We start from the raw sequence: 23,620 nt of genomic DNA, 5'->3' as shown, positions 1-23,620 counted from the left end.
CACCTTCACACTGTCAGAATGAAACAAAATCAAGGAGACAAAAGCATCTCACCTCCATGTGCACGCACAATTGATCTACCGTTTCTTCTTGCTCTTCACAAAATAGACAGACAGCGCAGACAGGGTATTCTTTCCAGTCAGACCAGTCACTGGGTTAAAAACAGAGACAGAAAATATGGTGATCTTTTCCACAGGAGGGTGCACTGCACAGGAGTTGTGCTGGTGTCCCTGAGTCTGACACTTTGGTAAAGACTGCCACACGCGGTCATGACCTTCAGAGGCAGTGGCTGAAATTCCAAGCACATCAAGAGGTGACTGGAAAGAGCGAGTAGGCACCGCCCCACTTTCTCATCTGCACTCTCTGAACCGTGATTGGAGAATGGGATTGGTGTGGAATTTTCCACAGACAAAGCAGCTTAATTACAAAGGACACCTATCTAGAGATGGGATGCTCTCTCACTGGCCAAAGGCACTCAGTGCACGTGATGTGAGCCGACATGTTGGCACTGGGCTTCCACATGAGGGAAGGCTACACATGTATTTCAAGGAATTGCAGATTATTTAAATGGGGCGAATGCTACATCATATAGTCATAGAATGATGACCCAAAGGGCATATGGGCTGGAGAGATGGTTCAGACTCTGAGGGCTTGATTCACAATCATGTGGACTAAAGTTGGGGTCCCAGGACCCATGGAATAGACAGGTTTCTCACATACACCTGTAACCCCACCTTTGCGGAAGGTATAGACAGGAGGGGCACCCGAGCTTGCTTGATTTCAGTCTAGTCCAGAAAACACAAGGCCTGGGTTCAGGGAGAGATATCCCTAGTAATAGAGGAGGCCACCCAGTTATCCCATCTGGCCACTAAGGCCTCTCACAGGTATAACCACCCACAAACAAGTGCACACACACAGATAAGCCAATCTCCAACCAGATCTCTGACCAGAAAAACTGCCAGTCAGGAAGATTGTGAAGATAAGGAAATGCACATTTAAATTGGAATATTTTCTTATGGAACATTAGAAATCTAGCACTGCTATTATTTTGAAAACTCAATTTTGGACGGAAAACCAATAAATATTGGGCAGAAGAGATGGCTGAGGGGTTAAGAGCAAGCCCTGCTTTTACAGACGACTTGAGTCTGGCTCCCAGCACTCACGGCGGGCAGCACACAACCCCGTTGGTCAAGCTGTTTGGGAGTTATGGGACCATTTAGATGTGGGGCCTAGCTAGCCAACTTAGGGGCACAAAGGCAGGGAGAGGATGTGGCCCAAGGCCTCTGCTTTCTCATCTGAAGATGTGAATAGTTAGTTAGGTTTTAACCCCCATTAGCAGTGATGAAGCCCCAGCTTCATGATGGCCACAATGAAATCATTAGCCGAAACGAACCCTTCTCTTCTTCTTCTCACTAGGTACTTACAGTTGTAGTGATGGGGGAAGCGAGGAGGGCCGTGCATACTGCAGCTCTGGCTGCTGGGCTCGCAGTGTACTTTAACGTACTCAGATCTCTGTAGCCACAGTGTAGTTATATGGCCACATCCAGCCGCAGGACAGGCTGGGGGAGCCTTTCGTTCGCGTGGCACACTGCACCGGAATGGTGCGCAGGTTTATATTGCTAAGGAGGGAGCTGCGGATGGGCGGTGCAGAGAGACAACTGGAAATCTGTCACAGAATGCATGGAATGTGAAGTCTCATTCGGTGCCACCGCTGACTCGCTGTCTAACCTGTCCACAGCACGGCCTCACTACCGCACAGAGGGACGGCTGGAAGGATCAGGTAGTAAACTGGCAAACACTGTATTAGTACATATATCACTCAAAGTATGAATTCACTCTCCTTATCCAAATTCCCTTTGATGATATTTTATGTACAGTAGAAAAGAATACGAAGAAATCGGAAAGCCTTAATCGGATCACTGGCTTCACTGTTAGTGTATCTCCAGCAGGCTTCTGTCTAAGATGCTGACAATATATATGCGTTCTGACCTAATTACTGTGTTTTTATGTCCTGCTCTCTGTATGAAAAAGCAGAAAGTAAAAAACAAACCCAAACCAAAGTCTCTCAAAAATACCTTTAGTGATTTTTATGTGAAGTTTATGTTAATTTAAAGATCTTGCCATTCATTTCATGAAAGAAAGCATGGCTCAAGAGACTGTCTTTATATCCTCCCTCTTTGGAATGATAATTATAGACCAAATTAAAGAAGTGTCTACATGTTCTTCAACATGTGATTAACCAGCAGCAGCATGCCACGCCTTACTCTTCCGGGAGGTCCAGCAGCTCGCGGTCATCTTCCAGCTGCACCTCTTCCCAGGATTTCCCGAGTTCCTTTGCGGGAAGAACGGAGGGTTGAGATGGATTAAGGAGAAGAGGTGAAAACTGAAAACAGTGAGAAGCTACACACAGCACTTCAGCAGCAGCATCACTGAAACAAACTCACTCAGACGGTTTCGAAGCAACACAGTGAGGTCTATTTGAAAAGTTCACTATCACGATTGAGATGGGGAAATCCTAGAATAAATGTTAAAAACCACAACAGTAAAAAATATTTGTTTGTTTTTAGAGAAAGAGCAATAGCTTTTTAATCATGATTTTCTCCCCTCACTCTCTTAAATTTAAACCACTGGTTGGCAACCCTGGATATACATTAGAATCACTTGAGGATCTGTATTTTTGTTGTTGTTGTTGTTGTTGAAAAGAAAACCACTGCACCTGGGAAAGACCCTAAATTGCCTCCTAGCCTTTGACACTGCGAAGTGACGTCACCATACACAGACGTCACTCTTGAGAACAACACCATCAAGTTGCCAGCCCCCACAAAAACGTTAACCACCACCGCTGCCAGCACTTGGTGCCGAGGAATTGGCTCAGGGATAACGCACTTGCTGCACAAGGGTGAAAATCAGGCTTTGGATCCCCAGAACCCACAGCAACGCCAGGGAGGTATGATGATCGCCTGCAATCCCAGCGCTTGGGAAGCCCAGATAGGGGACCCCTGGGGCCAGCTGGCTAGCAAGTCTAGCTATAATTGGTGAATCCTGGGTTCAGGGAGAAACTGCTTCAGTAAACAAGGTGGAGAGTAATGAAGGACATGCAGCATTAACTTCAGGTCTCTGCATACATGTGCACATGAGCCCTCATGCACATTACACACACATAAAAAAAAATCCCCTAAACCAAACCAAACCAAACCAAACCAAACCAAACCAAACCAAACCACAGCAACAACAAACTGCTCCCCACCCCTCAATCTCAGAACATTTTAAGGAAGTTTAGGATTTTTGTACTGGGTTGCATTCACAGCTGCCTTGACTGTGGCTGGGTACGCTTGCATGGGTTGCTTCCGTTCTTGCTCTCCTGTAGTCTCTTCCTCAGACAGCAGCCACAGTTATCTCCTTAAAGCAGAGTTCTTTGGACACAGAAACCCTCTCATGGCTCTCCATTATGGTTACAACACAATTCAGAGGTCCTGCCATGGTTTATGTACCTCCACACCCTGCCCTGGCTTCTTCTGCTTCTGTATTTCCCACTGTTCCCTTTCTTCCTTAGGATGTCCCAGCCAGGCTGATATTCCTGCTGCACCCTCAACACAGAACACTTGCTTCCAGCATCTACTTCAATCTCGAATGCTCTGCAGAAACGCTGATCTTCCACATCTCTGCTGGAACACAACCATTCAGTCTTCCTCTGACTCGTCTGTCTAAAATAAACCTCCTTCAATAACAAAAGATGTCTCTGGGCATGGCCTGGCCACCACATTCGTGAACTCAATGAGCTGGGCTTATCTGCACAAGGCTAGCACACTATTGAGCACCTCAACATTTCCTCACGCACAGTTGTTGGGCCCCTGAGGCCCCTCTGAGGGACTATTGGCAAACAACTGCAGTTGGAGGGGGAGCTGGGATTTTCTTCAGTGGTGTAGCCACTGATGACTTGCTCTTGCTCCAGTGAAGAACCTCAGGCAAGAAACTCTAAACTCACTGGCCATGCAGAGCAGGAAGGCAGGAAAGGGAGGGGCAGGAGATTTGGCAGAAGAAGGAAGTGTGCAAGGGAGAGAGAGGGGAGGTGAGGAGAGAATGGAGTGTGGGTGAGAGTGACTGAAATTAATCATGCGGATATATGAAACTCAAACAATGGGAATAAAGTAATACCCATAAAGTAATGTCCCAAGCTCCGAGGCTCTTTATATTCCTCCACGTGCTAGAGGCAGCCCAAGCACTGCTGCATGTATGGGCGTGTCTTTTTATATCTATGCAACTCATCTCCTCCCCTGGAATGTCTAAGGAGACATGGCCTCTGTTCCTGGTCACATTTTCTGATTCTGCCCACAGTCAATACTACAAACTTTTTTTTTTATTGTAACTGAAAAAAAGAAAAAGTTGAGGCCAATGCAGACATTACTTTAAAAGGATTTTGTGAGGTATCTAAACAGCAGCCACCAAGCACACGCTGGGCATGGCTAGCTATTCAATAGCTATTAGATCCTCTTATCCTTTACAGTTAGTGCATAGATTCCACTTCTCGGGGCCTTTGTGTGGAAAGGCAGAGAGTCAGCAAAGCCCCACAGAAGGTTCATTAGGATGGTTTATTCCGGCCCAGTCATTTCTATTTTCTCCTTTGAACTGTTTTTCCCTCTTTATGACCTGTCTTCTCTCAATCAAATCTGTATACCAAAGCTGATGAGGGCCTGCCATTGGACATCTTTCCAAGGAGCTGACATGGGGTTTGATCAAGCCCATCTGGGCCTGCTCTGAGCACAGGCATCTGGCAGGGCCAATTCTATACACAACTATGTAGCCTGGCCGGCTCTGAGCACAGCTCCGTGGCCTGGCTGGATCTGAGTACAGCTATGCAGCCTGGCCGGCTCTGAGCACAGTAATCCTTCTCATTCAATGGTTTTCTTTTGGAATCCTGTAACCAAGATTTTCTCAGTTTTGGACATGCTTTCCCCCTAAAATAAAGGTATTCATTTAGCTAAAGCAAAGAACTATGTGCACCATTATGCTTTAGAGGGAGCAGAAAAATCTATCACTCACCAACTTAATGAGAGGTTTTGAAGCTGTCATTATTTATCAGCTAAGCGATGCACAAACTCCGACATGCCGAGGTCCACCGTACCGTCATTAGAGACAGCTAATCTGAACTCTATAATGTACTCTGTAGAGTCATCATAAACTGTCTGAACCTTACTGAGGACGTCAAGAATCGTTTCAACACTGTTTACAGGATCTCGGCAAGAATTTCTGGTAATACATTAAAATTTTCATGCCACTCTTGGTCTCTGGGTTAGGATTTATGGCCACACTTTCATCGCTGCGAGGCATTCAAGGCGAGGCCACCTGTGATGCTCCCCAGGGAGACGAGCAAACGATGCTTATCAACAAACGTTTGGAGGCAGAGGAAAAACTGATTTTCCCGCTATCAGACTTTGTAACTCAAGCACAATGTTGCAGCTTTCTGAGTGTTCACTAGAACCTGCAGCAATTTATCTTCATAATACAACTTTTAAAATTACCAAACTTGACAAAGAGGAAAATCTATTCTCATTAGCATATTAGGAAACAAGGAGTTTGCACTTGGCAGTGATCTACACTTTCCTACAAGTGTAGGAATTGCTTAGGGACAAGAGCTAAAGGGGGAAAACACGGGAAAAATGTCACATGATTTTCTAATTAAGATACTGTGCTAATGAATCATGTCAGGAAAGCTAAGAACACAAGAAAAACAAAGTTTGGAAGGCATGTCTGTAAAGATGTTCAAAACACCCCGTCAAACCTCTGCATCAGATGGCCTGTGGGCAAGGAGAGGATGGAGGAAAAGCAAAAGGGCTCCCTTAAACAGGACCCTCCATCTGGCTTGACCCCCAATCTCTCTGTCCCTCTTTGTCTTACTGTCTCTGTCTCTCTCTCTCACATACACAACAGAGGAAGAGACACAGCTATAAATGTGAAGAAATAACAAAACTCTTCAGACTAGGAACCTACATCTGTCCTTTGTGGCTTCATATACTTTAAGGTTAAACAAAATAAAACCGACCAAATGATAAAATTCAATGGAAATAATTTCTTTTAGGAAACTCTGGGCTTGAAGCCTGAGTGTCTTGAGAACATATGGCTGGAGCCTAGTGATGTCAAGCAGTTTGCTGGCCCTGAGGCTGGAGTATCTGACTGAAGCTAGGGAGATCTTGTCTCTTAACGATTACCACTCCTCACCGGACTCCAGTTGATGAAGAAACAAAGCAGGATTTGAGGTAGATGACCCAGACTGTGCGAAGGAAAGCCAATGTGTTTGCAAGTCTGTTACAGTGGAAAACTGGTGCAACTTAAGCAGAGCAGGGACCTCACCCAGGAAGAAGACAGCACTTGTCATTTGCTCCGTTTGGAGGGGAGCTGAGAACAGCTTCTTTGTCCTTATTCTTCTACCTCTGATGATACCGGCGAGCATCTTGCCAGGATATCTGGGATGCTCTGGAGATGCCAGAGGTGTCTGAAGCGAGCAAGAAGCTCCATGATAGATGAGTACTCGTATGTCCTACAGAAGAGGTCAAGTGCTGATTTTGGAGACGATCCTCATTGAATGTGCTCACACCAGCCTCCTATTCCAGCCTCTGAACTGTAGGCTGTAGAGAGTAGAGATCTAATCAACCACCCTGCCTGCAAAATGCTTCCTTCTTCCCCAGTCTTCTGGTGTCTGGAAGGCACTTGAAAGTCCGTGGAGTATATATACAGTGGTATTGCTTGGTCTTGAAGGAGGTTGTTTCCTAATTTTCTAAGAAATTGCCATACTGATTGATATCAAAAGCAGCTGGACCAGCTTGCACTTCCACCAGCAATGCAGGAGTGTTCTCTTTATCCCACATCCTCTCCAGCATAAGTTGTCATCAGTGATTTTGATCTTGGCTGTTCTTACAGGTGTAAGATGGAATCTAAGAGTTGTTTGATTTGCATTTCTCTGATGACTAAGGATGCTGAGCATTTCCTTAAGTGTCTTTCAGCCATTTTAGATTCTTCTGTTCTCTGTTTAGGTCTGTACCCCACTTTTAAAAATTGGATTATTTGTTCTTTTGATGTCAAGTTTCTTGAGTTCTCTTGATATTTTGGAGATCAGTCCTGTCTGAAGTGGAGTTGGTGATGACCTTTTCCCATTCTGTATGTTGCCATTTTGTCTTGTTAACCGTGTCCTTTGCTTTACAGAAACTTCTCAGTTTCAGGAGGTCCCATTTATTAGTTGTTTCTCTCAGTGTCTGTGCTGCTGGGGTTGTATTCAGGAAGTGGTCTCCTGTGCCAATGCGTTCAAGTGTACTCCCCACTTTCTCTTCTATGAGGTTCAGTGTGGTTGCTTTTATGTTGGGATCTTTTATTCATTTGGACTAAGTTTTGTGCATGGGAATAGATATGGATCTATTTTCATTCTTCTACATGTTGACATCCAGTTATGCCAGCACCATTTGTTGAATAAAGAATGCTCAATTATACCACAAGGACATGTGCTCAACTATGTTCATAGCAGAATTATTTGTCATAGCCAAAAACTGGAAACAACCTAGTGTCCCTCAACCGAAGAATGGATAAAGAAAATGTGGTACATTTACACAATGGAGTACTACACATTGTTAAAAAATAATGACATCTTAAAATTTGCATCCAAATGGATGAATCTGGAAAAAAACCATATTAAATGAGGTATCCCAGACCCAGAAAGACAAACATAATATGTACTCACTCATAAGTGGCTTTTAGACATAAAGCAAAGAAAGAAAAAAAACAACCTACATTCCATAACCCCAGACAACGTAGACAACAAAGAGGACCCTAAGAGAGACATACGTGGATCTACAAAGAAAGGTGAAAAAGACAAGATCTCCTGATTAAATTGGGAGCATGGGGGGGGTGTCACAGGAACGGGTAGAAGGGGAGGAGGGAGTGAGGTGAGCAGAGAAAAATGTATAGCTCAATAAAAACAATAAAAAAACGAAAATCGGTGGAGTGCATGAAATGGACAGAAGAGACTCGGCAGATTACGAACACAGCTCTGCCATTCGCCTGTGTCCCTTGAGGGGGATGCCACGAACGACTCTCACTGTTTTGCTTTTGTTTTTTAAAAATAAGGTTTCATCATTACTCATCACTTAGGCAAAAGTTTAGAATTTATTCTTCATGTTAACAACTTGTTCTTCACATTAAACAGTGTTCATTAGCATATCTAAAATAAGACTATCATGATTCTGAGGGGCTGCTGGCTCTAATTTTTCTCTAACGACATATTAGTACTATCTGGAACAGTCTCTTACATGCACATCGTAAATATTATCATGTGTGTTAGTTGTAAGAAGACTCCTAAGGCATCCCTTGGAAGCTGTAAGGCTGAGCTGTGTGGTGAGCACGTCTCTAGGTCAGAGCAGTCCCACATCTCAGGGACTTCACTGCTCCTGCCCTTCCCAAGGGGATTTTTGTAGTTTTTAAAAGTTTTAATGCTCCAGAATACACTTTAATTTTTCCTAGTTGTTTCCATACTTATTAATCACTTACTCCAATACTTGGGCTAAAAATGCTACGGTTGTAGGTGAGAATCATAAAGCAGATGTTAGAGCCAGCTTTACTTTTGAGTTTGTTTCAAGAAAAAAGGCAAAAGGGAACAGGCCATCACAATCACAACACTTCTGATGAGTACAACGAAGGCGCCAGCATCATCTCAACCATGTGAAGAAAGAGGATGGATGTGATGGATAACTGATCTACCCTGGAGATGCGAACCTGTGCCAATGACTTAACCTCACTAAGCCCGGTCTCATTGTCTATCGAGTAGGCTTCATGCTAATGCTTGTGTCCTGGGAATGCGGTTAAATGATCTAGTATATAAATACCTACAATAGTGCCTGGCCCACAGAAAGATCTGTCTGTTGTTCTTATTTTAAACTGGGACTTAAGTCGATATTACCCGCAAGTTGTGATTTCACTCGTATTTCATCTTCACTAAGTCTACTGTATTCTCAAGTCATGGTTGCTACAGCAAATCTGTGGTTAGTGCAATCCATCATGTTCTCCCGAGGGACAGCTGGCACTCATAAACAATTTCAGCTTGACAGCCAGTTACACTATTTGATGCTCAGGGATTGAAGTATCACACTTTTCTAAAATGCCAATAGTCTACAACCGTGCGGACCTTTTGAAGTCTCCCTGCAAGGTAAAGACTCCAGCTATCCAGTGTCTGCTAATTTACAGCTCTTGTATATTAGTTCAAACGGGCCCCGGAAGGAAGAACTATTAAATTGCTTTCCTAGCTTGCTGGAGCAGCTGCATGCTCCAACCAGTGCTGGAGTGCCCTCACTGTAGGAGCAGGCTGGGCCCTGAAGCAGCTTTGCTCTAGGAAGTCATGACTGAACGGCTTGAAGAGAAGAGTGAAGGACTCAGAGGGTGCCTCTGCCTTGGGCTGGCTGTAAAACATTTGTAGTAAAGCTTGGCAAGTTCCCAGAGTCAATCTTTAAATGCATGCTAAGCTTACTTCTTGAAGAGAATTTCAGTTTAACACTATATGACTAAGTTAAGACACATAAAAGGTGCACATTAGTGCAGAGATTTCCAACGCAAATCATGAACTGCTTCCTATCCAACACACAAAATGGTGGATAATAGTCAATCAGTCCTCGCAAAGCAACAGGCTTGGATTTTAATGTTTCTTATACTGAGAGGGGATAAACAAAAACAAAAACAAAGCAACCTTTCCTTTAGAAAATATCAGAATCAAAGTCTCATCTTTCTGTAGACTTACTTAATCTTCTATGTATGGGCAGTATACTTCATTATATACGATTTAAAATATTAAGGGCAAGCCTGGTAGCATTCTCCAGTCCTCATGTCAGTTCAAACCCCCCGCTCAGAACTTTAAATAACCCTAGTGACTTTGTCTCTAACTGAAGACCTCTTTTTGTCCTCAAAGAAGTCATCAATAGTGGGTAGCAATCAGGCTAGAGACTTTGGACTTTAAGGCATTTAATGTCATTGGCATGGGTCACCAGAAAAACAAGAACAATTCTTGCCTAGTTAAAATGGAGCTTCCCCTAAAAGGAAGCTGACACAGGCAATGGCACAGACGCACACTCTACGATGGCGGCAGACCGCGCAGTGGAGAGAAGGGAGAAGAGTGAGCGTTACCTTGCGAGGCACCCAGCACACCCGATGCTCAAGAGACGCTTTTACAAACAGAGCTGCCAGACTGTGAATGGGGAATGGTTCTAGTTGCTATCACACTGCGTTCTTTACTGTAGACACATCCGCCAATCCAGAGACAACCATCCCAGGTGCTTTGGAAGCCACTGCTAATTCCTGATAATGCCTGTCGTTACCTTTTAACCTTTGTACTGGTTCATTCATTATTCAGACACTAGTTGGCCTGTAGGTAGATTTGGTTTCCAGGATTGTAATCGAATTTTAAACTGTGAAAAGCATGACTTACCAAGTAATTGATGACATAAAATCGGTCATAGTCTCTGTTCTTCGGGTTGATCCTACGATGCTGCTTTTTTCTCATGTGATCCTTAAGTGTGTTTTTGTCTCTGAAGGTCTTCTCACAGTACAAACACTGCAAACTAAAACACAGACATTGTTAAACACATCTTGAACAGTTGCTACAAGAACCCTATTTTAATTTAACATTTTTTTGTTTGGGTTATACAAAACAAACAAGGGTAATACGGTCCTTCCACGAATCTCTCCCTTTATCCACTTAGTTTTGTAGGAAACATGGTATGGTTTCCTTTGTAGTGGTCTAAATATAGCTGTTCAGTTGAAACTGTGGCAAGGATTGTTCTGTATCCAGACTGTGACCAATGCAAACACTGTGATCAGTTGGCTCCTGTCCCTTCTCTGCCACGATGACTGTCATCCTTGGAAACCATATGCCAAAATAACAACCCCCTCTCTTCCATGGGTTGTGACTTGCCAGGTATTTTGGTCACAGCAATGAGAAAAGTAACTAATATAGATCATGGTGAGGATATTTTTCATGATGTAACTTACATGGTATTTGGCATAAATCATGTATTTTTATGCAAAAGTTAAAAACTCACTAGAAGGCAATATAATCTAAACAAAACACACACAGTACCAAAAAGATGCAGATTCCCACAATGCAATAAACAATTAACTTTTACTTATTTAATTCTAAATTAAATTAATTTTATTAAAATCAATTGTAAAAATTCAGAAGTCTCTAAGATTAATTTAGGTTTGGTCTGTGTTTCACGGAAGAGCGCCTACTTGTCCAGTTTCTTCTGTAATGTGCGGAGGAATTCAGCGCAGTTTACAATGTTGTCTGGCAAACCAATGTTGAAAGCGTGCTCTCTGGCCATGTGGTTCAACAAGACAGATCTATGAAGGAATATGAACAATCTCTATAATTTATAACGTAGGTGTAAATCAGGCTAGAAATAGCATTTACATATAACAATGACTAATCAGAGGATAAGCAAGTACTGAATAACGACGTAAACACCGAGCCTTCTTAAGACGGATGCGAACACACACGTCCATTTTCTGACACTGCCACGATCAGGCCTGGTAGGAGCTCATGAAATGTTCTTTAATCTAGTAAATAAATGATGCTTTTCCAACTCACTATGAGAATGACAGTTAGTTTTAGACATGAACTTTACTGGTATAAGGAACACTAGAGAAGAAGGAAAGCATTTGGTGTGTGTGGTGAGGGTGCTTTCCCAAAAGACTGGTGTGAGTGTAGAAGCAGGAAGCCTGCCCTCAGTGGTCTCTGTCTCCTGGGGTTAAGATACTATTAATTTCTATCTCTCAGACACTGTAATTCCAGGCTCCCTGGCCCTGAGACTCCCACTTACATCAGTGGTCCCAGAACTCTCAGGCCTTAGGCCTTGAAATACATTACACTCTGAACTCTTCTGATTCTGAGCCCTGTGGATCTGCACAGAGCACTTCTGTCTCTGACTTTTAGATGGTCTACCGTGTGCTGTGGGGTATTTGTTTGCATAGTGTGAAGATAAGTCATTGTGATTGGCTTAATAAAGAGCTGAATGGCCAACAGCTAGGCAGGAGAGAACAGGCAGATTTTTCCAGGGAGAGGGAGAACTCTGGGAAGAAGCAAAGGGATCATGCCAGTGAGACATTGAAGATGTTGGATATATGGCACAGAGTAGAGGTACAGAGCCATGTGGAAGAATGCACATTAATAAAAACAGGTTAATTTAAGTTATAAGAGCTAGTGTGATAAGCCTAAGTCAATGGCCAAGCTTTCATAATTAAAAAGAAGTTTCCGTGTTGGTATTTAGGGGCTGGCAATTCAAAGATAGTCCAACAAGAAAGCTTGCTACAACTGTGGGACTGTTCAGCTTCTGTAAAGGCATGAGGCAATTCCAATAATAAATCTTCTCACGCATTCCCTTATTACACATGTTGGCTCTGTTCCTCTGGAAAATCTTGATTAATACAATGGAGAAGAAAAGAGGCAACTGGCTAACAGCAAGATGGCCTTCTCTGTGATATGTGATCTTGGACATTTACCCAGTACATCATCAGACAGATTATGAATCCACTGGTAATAGATGTTGCCCGCGAGGGTCATGATAACCTGAAAGCACAATTATCAGCCTGCAGACTAGCTTCCCACAAAGAGAAACTTGATTTCTAAATTTAAATTTATTTTAACTTCTGTGCAAAAATGTAATGATGTATGTTTATTGATTACAATATAGCATTTTGATACATAGATATTGTATAGTGCTTAAGCTATATTTGCTCTAATATGGATCATTCAAATACTGTTTTTCAGTTTTTTGTAATATACAGCACATTAGCACTCGGTATAGTCACCCTATTGCACAACCGCTGCACACCAGACCTCTTACTGCTATTTAAATAGGACGTAGACTACTGCTCAACTTTCTCTTTCCCATCTTCCTTCCTAGTTTCACCTCATATGTTGTCAGGTCTCTCTCCTCCCCAGTTCTGTGGTTTGGACAAATGAGGTTAAGAAAGGCCCCCCGGGAAAGACGGCATGAGTTCTGCACAGCTGCCCCTCCCTGACAGCACTAAGGACCAAACAACTTAGTTCTATCCAACTAGAAATTCATAAGAATCCAGTGTACTTATTTAAGAAAGATGAGTGGCAGAACTGTGAACTGAGAGGTGTCTTTACTACCTCCCCTGCTTCCCTCTGCAGACCCCTTCACCTTTCTCCTCAGCAGCCTCACCACTGCCCGAGGAGCAGCATGGGAGGGGACATCCCTCAGGAGTGTCACCGCCAACCCTGCCTGGCAGGTGCTGCCCACGCTCCCCTCACAAAGCTCTCCGCTGACTTAGAGAACAAAGTCACACCATCTGAGCATCTGTCCCAAATCATCAACAGCTTGTTTTCCTTGTAAATCCTGCAGCCGCTTGAGCAAAGTCTCAGTTGTGGCAAATACTATACGAGATAAAACACCTCAGACAATCTGGGGAGTGAAATGCCGTGAAGTCTTGGAGAAGTTAGGACAGACCTGGGGTTTTTGAAGACCATGCACAAATGTAAGGCTGTATGAATGCCCAGGAAAGACCCCAGCAGACCACAAAACAAAGGCTAAGATGAGTTATGATTTGATGCAGGGTTGATGTTTGCTCTAATCCAAGTTTTAAAAAAATCCTTTAATAAAGGGCAAAGATGACAGATTGGCCCAAAGCATTTCTGAATGTTGCAGAATAGCGAACCTGTTTCCATGGAATTCCTCAGTGCAAAACATGCACACGCCATGAAAGCTCGTATCATTCCGCTCGCGCTGTTGCTGGTCCAGAATTTCTTTCTGCAAATTATAAAAAGATTTATGATCTTTAATATTTGCAGTTAGTCACTGAGAAATGTCAGTCTGAGTGAGAGTATAAGAGGGCAAAGGTCATGTATGAGAGTTGCTCATACTTCAAACTTCTTTGTCCTTGTCTCGACATTGAAACTTGAAGTCTAAATTAGTTCTCTCCAAGGGAGTTTTACTGGGAATTCGAACCAGCGGTAGGTAGTCAACACAACACGAACTCGGGGATTTTGAAAGTTTTTGTCTCACAATCCTTTATGGACATTTTCTTAAACTTCATAGATCTTTGCTTACACGTTATGGTTCATGCTTTTGTTTTTATAGGTTTTCTGTGTTCTTAAATGTGTGTATCTCAGGAGCTGTATGCGTTTCATGTGCTTTTTATTTGACCCCCCTATGCTTATTTTGTCCAATTTAGGTTTGTTTTTATTTTATTATTAGTTTTTTAGATGCTTGTTTGTATTCTGAGAGAGAGAGTTTGTAGATTTGGGTGAGTGGCAAAGTGACCAGGGGAGAGAAACTGTAATCAGAATACAGTGCATGAGAAGAATCTCTTTTCAATAAAAAAAGGGAAAAAGTACATGGATAGCAGGAGACCACGCCAGTCAGACAGCAATGGGAGGACTCAGGAGTCAGCAAGGTCTCATCATCCTTCCTGAACCTTCATTTGCTCTGTGCCAGGCTTTTCCTATCTGCACTCTCTCTGATCAGACCAGAATCTGGTCATAATCAAATTCTGATAATTTCCTAAGAACAGGTTTTATTAATTTATTAAACAATTTCTTTGTTTAATAAATCGTGACCCACTGATTTTAATCAGGATGATCTGTGTTATTACAGGTTTGGAACTATTCATTGGAGCCTGGAGCTCACACTGTTGGATATACAATGGCAAGCAACGATCGCCCCTCCCCCAGAATTCATCGGTAGCCAATAATTCATAAGGTAGGGCAGGGTCCCTTATCCAGGATTGGCTGCTGTCAGGCTCAGTCTTTTGTAGCCCAGTGTTAAGCAACCAGTATATTTTTCTTTTCTCAATAGCTTTATTATACCTCGAAGACAGCATTTCATGGTCCTTCTCTCTATTTTTCTAGTTCTTACATATTTTCTGTTCCTTCTTCTGTGAGTTTCCCCTGAGCCCTAGAAAGGGTGGCATAATTGTCCTAATTAGGACTGACCACTCAACTGTTACTTATTTCATGCACTTTCAGCAGAGTCCTGCATTCACCACCCTTCACTAATGACTGGGAGAAGTTTCTCTGATTAACGATGAGAGAGTAGTATTTATCCACTGCTTTTGTTGCTAAACAACAGTGTAAGCCCCCGCGTTGGTCCGAGGACTTCTCCAGGCAGGTATGTGTTCCCTCTTGTGGAATGGGCCTCAACTCCAGCCTGGGAGATGCTTGTTACTACCATGATTGCCCTAGTAGACAGACTCTACTGGGCAGCTTTTCATTGTTTGTAGTTTGTAGGGTTCAAAATTGAAATGACAGCTGATACCTTTTCTTCTCAGTAGCCTGCCCAGTACCTTCTGGCAGCCTGAAAGTTGCCCGCAAGGAGGAAACTTACAGTTCAGTTCTATCTCAATTTTAATTTATCTTACAACCAAGGTGTGTTGGCTCTTCAGCAGGAGTTCTCTTATCTAGCTCATCGTGATAGGCAACCAAGAAGAGTCAAGAAAGCCGGCAAGTCTCTGTGGCCTTCCTAAGCAATAACTCAAAGTGTGCGTCTCACATTTGGCACTGGAGTTTTTGTCAATGGGAGCAGCATTATTCGGCTATATAGGATAACTCCTTGACTTCTCTATTATTTTTAAACATTTTAAACTGGTTTACAAATTATGCTTTGTTAAAATGTGTTTTTCATAGCTCCCTTGCTCTAGTTAGCCCACTCTAAGTACTGCACAACATCCCATCTGCCTTTCCCCATCTGCTAGTGATCTATCCCCATCCCTGACTAAACCTTACACCCCCGTGGTCTCCATTCCACTTTTATATCACCTGTTTTCTACTAAACCCATTCTCTCAAGGTATCGCCCACCCAATGGTCCCATCTATATTCCTGGCTTCTACAAAGACTCCCAGTTGGACGTATGACTCTAAAGAGCCAAAGCAAGGATTCATATATAAAACATCCTATTTTCTAAGCACACCTAATCACTGTACTCTACTAAGATTATATTTCTGACTAATATCGCTCAATGCTGGCTTATCAGGCTATGTGTGCTCAAAGGACCTCCAGAAACTATCTATAAAGAGATACTTGGGTTAACTGGTTGTTTAATGCTCTGGTACTAGAGTTGATGTGGCCACACATAGCTTTTTCTCTCTTGTCTGGGAGTGCACCCATTGTAGTATGTGTGACACATGGCTTTTTCTCTCTTGTCTGGGAGTGAACCCATTGTAGTATGTGTGACACATGGCTTTTTCTCTCTTGTCTGGGAGTGAACCCATTGTAGTATGTGTGACACATGGCTTTTTCTCTCTTGTCTGGGAGTGCACCCATTGTAGTATGTGTGACACATGGCTTTTTCTCTCTTGTCTGGGAGTGCACCCATTGTAGTATGTGTGACACATGGCTTTTTCTCTCTTTTCTGGGAGTGCACCCATTGTAGTATGTGTGACACATGGCTTTTTTTCTTGCCCTCAGAGTGCACCCATCGTAGCATATGTGGAAACACATCTCATAGCGATGACCTTTCCATTCAGTGATGCTCACATAGAGATTGAGAGGGACAGAAGCGCTAATACTTTCCTACAGAGCACCCATACGAGCTTCACTGAAATGAATCAGCTGGGAGGATTTCTCAAGATTTGGAGGTTTAGAGCACATTAATACAATAGAAATAACAAAAGACACAAACAACTATGCCTTACTCTTGATGTAAGGAAGTATTAGAAAAGGAAGTATTCTGTACAAGTTCATTTTCCAGATCACTGGAGTCGAAGTCTGGTGTGCAAAGGCTTGACTGGACACAGAATGATTTTGGAGATGGCCTTCCATGCTTTTCTCTATGTTCCAAATACAAGGTGCATCCGATTTGCTTACAATGCAGAGTCCTGGCTAGAAACAATTACTACTGAACTGTATCGTTACACAGATTTACTGAAATTTCAGGATCTTGCCTCTCCCAGTGACGAAGCTGTTGGGCTCACTTTCTCTGCATTTGCTCTCTTCCGCAGTCATCTACGCTCACCTCCTAGTCAGCCTCTTTTCGCTGTTACTGGGTTCACTTCTGTATCCAACACTCAGCTACACCTGATCTCCACTCACTCTAGTCTGTTAGTCACTTGGCTTGTCCTCTGAGCCTGGAGCTAAACTCCTGGGCTTTCCAAGATGAGCTGAAGAAACAGAGGCCATCAAGTATTAAGAACAAAACTAAGTCAAATATATTGGCATCCAGGATCTGCTGTGGTATGATCGTTACTGCTGCCTGGGGAGATGGGTTCTCCGAGATTTCCATCTACGAAGGTTATCAGGTGCCAGAGAGATGATTTATAGACTTTCTCTGTATGTTTATTTAAAATATGACTATCTGATGCAGGAAGACTGGGAGGGAGCAAGACAGATAGAGGGGTGAAAGGACGGAGGAAGAGAGGGAGAAGCTCAAATTTTACTGGAAATGGGTATTTACAGCTAGGCTGTAAACCCCTAAGGTGTGTGTCACAGCAGAAGTGAAACCACGAGAACTTGCATGTAATAAACTTTAAGGAGCATATGATTGGCGTCCAGTTTTCCCTTTCTTTCTTTTTTGGGTGGGTGGGTACGTTTGAGACAGAGCTATCTGTGTATCCCTGGCTGTCCTGGAACTCACTATTTAGAACAGGCTGGCCTTGAACTCACAAGAGATCCGCCTGCCTCTGCCTCCTGAGTTCTGGGATTAAAGGCATGTGCCACCACTGCTGGGCTGGCTCCCAGTTTTCCACTAAATAAAATGCATAACTTTTAGTACTGCTCCATAACACCTGATTCTAATTTAAGATCTTCAAAGCTTTCTATTATATTGTTTCTTCATGTAACGGTTACAGGTAAAGCAAGAAAACATACAATTTGTATAGCATTGTAACTAGCAGGTCTCAAGGAATCATTTTGATTTCTTCAGCCAGCCAAGGGCCTGGGAAACAGCTTCATCTTCTCCCCCATGGGAGTTCTCTGCCTTCTGCCTCAATTCCTCAAAACTTAGTCTGTGGTGAGCAGAATGGAAAGCCAACGGTGAATTAGGAGTTCTGCATTCCTTCCATTCTCTGGCTAACTAGTGCACAGTGTTACCTCGGACCTAACTCTTTCCTAAGACGCAGTTTCTGATGATCTCTAATTTCACATGCAAACAATCTGCCAATAATTAAAGCTGCCATCCTAGACCATTGTGTGGTACTTCCCTTTGCCAGCCAAATAGGCCAGGCATCTACACTGCTTCTTCAGAAAGCTGGACTAACAGTTATTACCAATGGAAAAGGGACTTTTATGCCCTGTGCACATACTTCCTCATAGTACATTTTCAAAAAATAAATGATAATTCAATTTGTGCCCCTGTTGCAACTATATACACAATACAAATTTGCATGCTCTCTTGAAGATTAAAAGGGGCTTCTCAAAGGATTAATGACCCTAAGTGTCCCTTACTGAAATAGGGCGCATACATATGGTGTACAGTCTGTGTGTAATGTGCTGTTGTCAGAAGAACCCCACATCTGTGGGAAGGGGTCTACACTGTGATTGCGGAGAGCTAGAATGCTTCGGTGGCAATGCACTCATCTAATGCACACAAGGTCCTGGGTTCCAGTTCTAGCACCAGGAATACCCACCACCTGTGTATAAAGAGTCCACAAGGATGATTGATTAGCACTCCTGTTGAGCAGGCTGGAACATTGTAGGCTGTGAGTCAAAGGGTCTTGTACTATGTTTCGGTCCCACTAGAGCCATTTATTGCCTACTTCTGTGTCTGATCTAACACCACCCTGATTACCAGATAAGACCTTTGGGATATAACAACAGACTCCTAGCTCCCACAAACCCAAAAGCCAAGAATGCTGTTGGACAGCACCTGAAACCTATGACAGAGCTTCCTCTACACACAACTTACATCCTTATGCACTGCTTATTTTCTGGCTGAATTATTTAAAAATAACTTGCAGACATCATGGCACTTACCTTGTATATGATTCAAAGTGCTTTCTGTTTAAAGTAAGTACATTTTCCTAAACCCAACCATAAAACTATCATTATTACTCTTAAGAGTAATAGGTAGACTTCTTCAATTGTCCTAATAATTTATTTGAATATTCCTCACTAAATCTAGGCTACCCTAGGTCCAGGTATTTCATTTGATTATAGATACCCTGCCTGGAAATCTGAAACCATAAAGTAATTCAACAGTGACTTGGCTCTGTTATGTAGAAAAGAGAAAATTTTTGAGGTCAGCAACATTCAAGTAAACGGCTGACGGCCAGGAAAGCCTCAATAGTGTAACTGTCTCAAAATACCTTTGACCAGACAAGCTCATGGAGGCCTGAACTGTTTTCATCCATCTATGCAGACCTGGTGGTGAAGGCCTAAAAATGTGAGTCTTTTTCTACGTTGACCAAAGGTCAGAGAGATGGAACTTAACTCTATTCCTTCAAGGTTATTATGTTTCTACTTCAAAGATGCCACCTGGATTTAGATCAGAGATTTCTGCTCTCTTAAGGTTATTGTCAACACGTGTGGCTAATAGCCAGACCTTGTATTTCAGGAATAGAGAAGTATATATGTTTCTACCTCAAACAAAAGTCTAAGGATCCACTATAGGGATCCAGTTCCTTTATGGAGATAACACTGGATTCCACCCAGGGAGTGGTTTGCCAATAGAATGTTTTAGTCTGGGGTGTGAGTGTGACTTGTTTTGTTCTAGCAACAGAATGTTTAACTATGGATGTATCCTGCAATCTTCAACTGGTCTGTTCATTTCCTTGTATCATGTTAATGTAGTTTTTTTTTTGGTCTTACTCCTACCTTTTGGGGTCAGGGTTATTTTAAGCAATTGGAAATTAAACATGGGCAATTTCAGTATTCACTGGAACTCCCTCCTGGTACTATTCTATATGTTTCTGTTTCATTATTTTTAAATACATCTTTGTATTCCTTACTATATTTCTAAATTCCAATGCCCCTATTCTGGCAAGAGGTATTTTTGTTGAGGCTGCTCCCTGACACCCAGTGTGCAGCTATATAGAGTACGGAATGTCTGTTGAGTGCAGGTGGCCTCAGCTTGCTCAGTTCCTCTAGTGAGGAAGAGTCAAGGTAGAAGAGAGCCCCATGGTCTCTATACCTAACACTTTCACTTTTACTGCTGTTTACTTTGACTGCAAAACATCAACAACATCATCAAGAACAAATAAAACCAATCCCACCCTAAGCCCCACAAGAACTGAAACCAAACAACCAAAACCCAAACTAAGCCTTAACTTCTGTGCTTTTTCTTTCACGTGCTGCCTGGCACTGAGCTGGCACACTGGTCACTCTGAGATTCCCTGAAACCAGCCAGAAACAGCCTGGACTACTTGGGCTATCAAGAAACTATACTTTCTCCCCTCCCCCACCACTGTATTTCTCTTTGTACATCTCAGCAGCTGATATAATTAGTTATAGCATATGTTTAGAGTCATTTATGAACAAAAAGATAACATTAGTAGTCAATCCACAGAAAGTAGCAAAAAGATGTACAAATCAAAGCTCATTAGTTTCATGGTTTTATTTTTCTAAGAAATTTCATGCGGGGCTATATATTAGGCTTTATTTGCGGGTTTGCAGACTGGAGAGATGAAGTGAATGTCACAGATGTTATATGTTTGAGTTTCTCAAAGCAGTTGGTATAATGAGATGAAATTTTCATTATAGAATTGGCTTGGATAAGAACCACAGTGGTAAGAATACAAGATCAGCTTATGCATTGGGCAATGAGTCATAATAGCAATCTGGATGGAGTTTGTCTCATAGATGTGGAGGAGCAAAGGGGTCAGTGCAGAGTCTCTCACCTTTATTCATTAACTGAAAGCACAGGGAACCTTAATAAAGCTGCAGGTGCGGAGTCACAGGGGAATGACACAGGGACAACAAAGGAAAATGTGAATTAGGGTAAAAATATTACAAATACAAAAATTCATTCAGTGTAGGGTCATGATATTCCTTACCCAGCAATAACTTCTAATAAATTGATCCATCAATATAATCATGTGTCTCCTTTCCACAACATTACAGTTGGGAGTGAAAGTTAATTCTTGGCCGAAGGCCTCCTTTTCTAAATCATTTCAGTGAACGATTTGAACCATTCTACATCTTAGTCTTCTTTCAGCTCTTCCAATGATGTCAGCCTGCAATGCTACTCTAGAGACCTGCTTTGGCTACTATCTTCTCCAAAGATCCTCCCTTCCCCATTGGAAAAGCCACCCGATTCTGGACAGCAACACAGCAAGCGGAGCAAACAGACACTGGGCATCAGAAAGGGCGTGTGGGGAGCAGAGACCCACGGAGGACGGCTGCAGTGGATTGGGCGAGCAGACTGGGTGAGACGCGGTGAGAGAGGATGAGAGGCAGGACTGGAGCTTCTGAGGTTCCCCAGGACTCTGCATTTTATTCTAAACAAATATGAAAATCCTGGAGAATTTTAACTGGTAGGGTTTAAGGATCTGAATAAGCGAACACTATATAGGCCATTGAAACTGATTTCCAATTGGCTCAAACAGAGGTAGGCTAATGACGCCAGCTCCCTCTGTTCTCTGTCATTTCCTATTTCCTCTGGCAGGAAAATGCTGTTTTCATTTCACACACAGTAGTCTAATAAAACTCACTTTTTCTTTTAATTAAAAAGTGTGTGTGTGTTTGTGTATGAGAGCGCACGTGTACACACACACACACACACACACACACACACGCACACATCATGGTGGTATATAGAAGTTAGAGGCCAACTCTGTGGCGTTGTTTCTCTCCTTCTACCTTCCATGGGTTCTAGGGATTGAACTCAGGTCATCAGGCCTCTGAACATCTCATTAGCCAAAACTCAGTTTCCCCAATCACAATCCTCACGTGAACACCCAGTATGCAGGAATCAGGAAAGCATAGGAAATTCACTAATTTAAGCTTAAAGGTCAATGGACCATGAGTCAGTCTGTGGAGAGATGCGGGCACAAAGCTGCTCTCTGAGTCGACCTTATATAGCTTCTCTAGGCATTCTAGAAGTCTTCTGGCTTGGCAGACAGCTGCAATCCATTCCCACAGAAGAATCCCTTTCAAGTGTGAAAGATGCTAACGGGTACTAGGAAAGGAAGATCTGCGATAACTTTAAGACCTGAGTAGTATTTCTCACAAAGGGCATTTAATACACTTAAGCACAGCAGAGACGGGAATGACTATCAACGATTATCAATGGCATCACATGCTTTTGTAAAAATAATAAAACTTGGTCATCGTTTTGTGACAGAAGTGGAAAGTCACCTTTGCTACAAAATCAAAGCATCTTAACGGACGAGACCATCCGTGACAGTGAGCAAAAACAGTCAAACAAACAAACAAAGAAAAAAAGCACAGAGGAAGTCCCTCCTTTTCTCCCACGCCCTGTCAAATTTGGCAGGGCTGGGGATTAAGCCCAAGCTTTCACACATGCTTGGCAAGCACACTGTACCACTGAGACGTGCCCACACTCCTCGGAGGAAAACTTACTGGATGATGTCTTACTCCCCCAAACCCACGAGATTTAATCTGACTAATATTTCACCTTCATAAAAGACATCAGTATCTCCCACCCTTTTTGAAGCTGCAGAGAGAGTCAATAACCATCTGCTTGCTGCAAGGGATGGTGAGTCTCATCAGGCAGCTTTTGGAAAGTGAGGAAGGGACAACAGACAGAATATCTTAAAGATGGACTAGATCCAGGGGTGGTGCACCTATAATAACAACACGGGATAGGTGAGCAAAGGGAACCATGAGCTCAATAAAGTCTATGGCAAGACCTCTCACCCCTGCCGGCCAAGCAAAGAACTAAAACATAAAAAAATGTATTAATCATTCACAAGAAGCATACTATCATCATAAAAAGGTAGACAGATGTGTAGGATAATATGAAAATAGAGGAATTAAAGATATGAGAAAGTTAAAAAGCCAGTATTCTGTCTTCAATATACATATAAAAAAATCTAGCTTAGGTTAAAAATAGAGGAAATTAAAAACTGAATAGGGAGCTTTGAGTGACTGTAAAATGTCCATTTGTCTGACCACATTCAGAAGAGAGTTATCAGCATGGTGTGTCTCAGGATAGTGCTATCTGCCCGAGACGGGATTGGCTGGGTTATTCACAGTCCCACCTTTCTCTAGTGGATAGAGAAACTCTGAAAACATAGTCTTCAAATTTTAAAAGAAAATAGAAGCAGCGTAGGTCCAAGGGAATAAAATTCCTATCTACTGCTGATCTAAGAAAATAATAAATCAGAATTTCTTTTAAAATTCCCAATGAAAACCCATTTCTATTTCTTTACATATGTATTTATTTCTTTTCTAACAAATGTCAACTTAAAAACAAGACATTTGCTTAGGAAGAGAGACCAGACTTGATTGAGGAAGCTTGGGGTTAGAAAACAGTCCGAGTTGCGCCCCTTCCTATTGGTTCACTAAAAGCCACAACTGCACACATCCCGTATTCCCTAACACCTCTGACCTTGTCCGTACATCAGAATAGCAACAATAATATAGCCTTCCCAAGTCCATACAGTGAATGTACATGTGAAAATGACTTGTAAATTCTAGGCGTCAGAGAAAAAAGTTGGTAAACTCAGGAGGCAGA

At 42.6% G+C, this 23,620-nt stretch overlaps 1 protein-coding gene across 1 annotated transcript in view; it reads right to left on the bottom strand.

Annotated features, from left to right (window-relative positions):
• The window catches only part of Znf277 (zinc finger protein 277), a 94,689-nt gene that overhangs the window by 4,693 nt on the left and 66,376 nt on the right, over positions 1-23,620 (bottom strand). Inside the window, exons 5-9 of the mRNA XM_038336628.2 lie at positions 13,709-13,800; positions 11,258-11,368; positions 10,455-10,587; positions 2,263-2,330; positions 53-149 (exon numbers count right to left, since the gene is read on the bottom strand). Coding sequence (XP_038192556.1) covers positions 53-149; positions 2,263-2,330; positions 10,455-10,587; positions 11,258-11,368; positions 13,709-13,800 — 501 coding nt within the window. The remainder of the gene's footprint in view (positions 1-52; positions 150-2,262; positions 2,331-10,454; positions 10,588-11,257; positions 11,369-13,708; positions 13,801-23,620) is intronic.

The sequence above is a fragment of the Arvicola amphibius genome, chromosome 7 (assembly GCF_903992535.2).
Source record: "Arvicola amphibius chromosome 7, mArvAmp1.2, whole genome shotgun sequence".
NCBI lineage: Eukaryota > Metazoa > Chordata > Mammalia > Rodentia > Cricetidae > Arvicola > Arvicola amphibius.
Note: the sequence above shows the minus strand (reverse complement) of the source record. Positions and strands in the feature narration are given on the sequence as shown.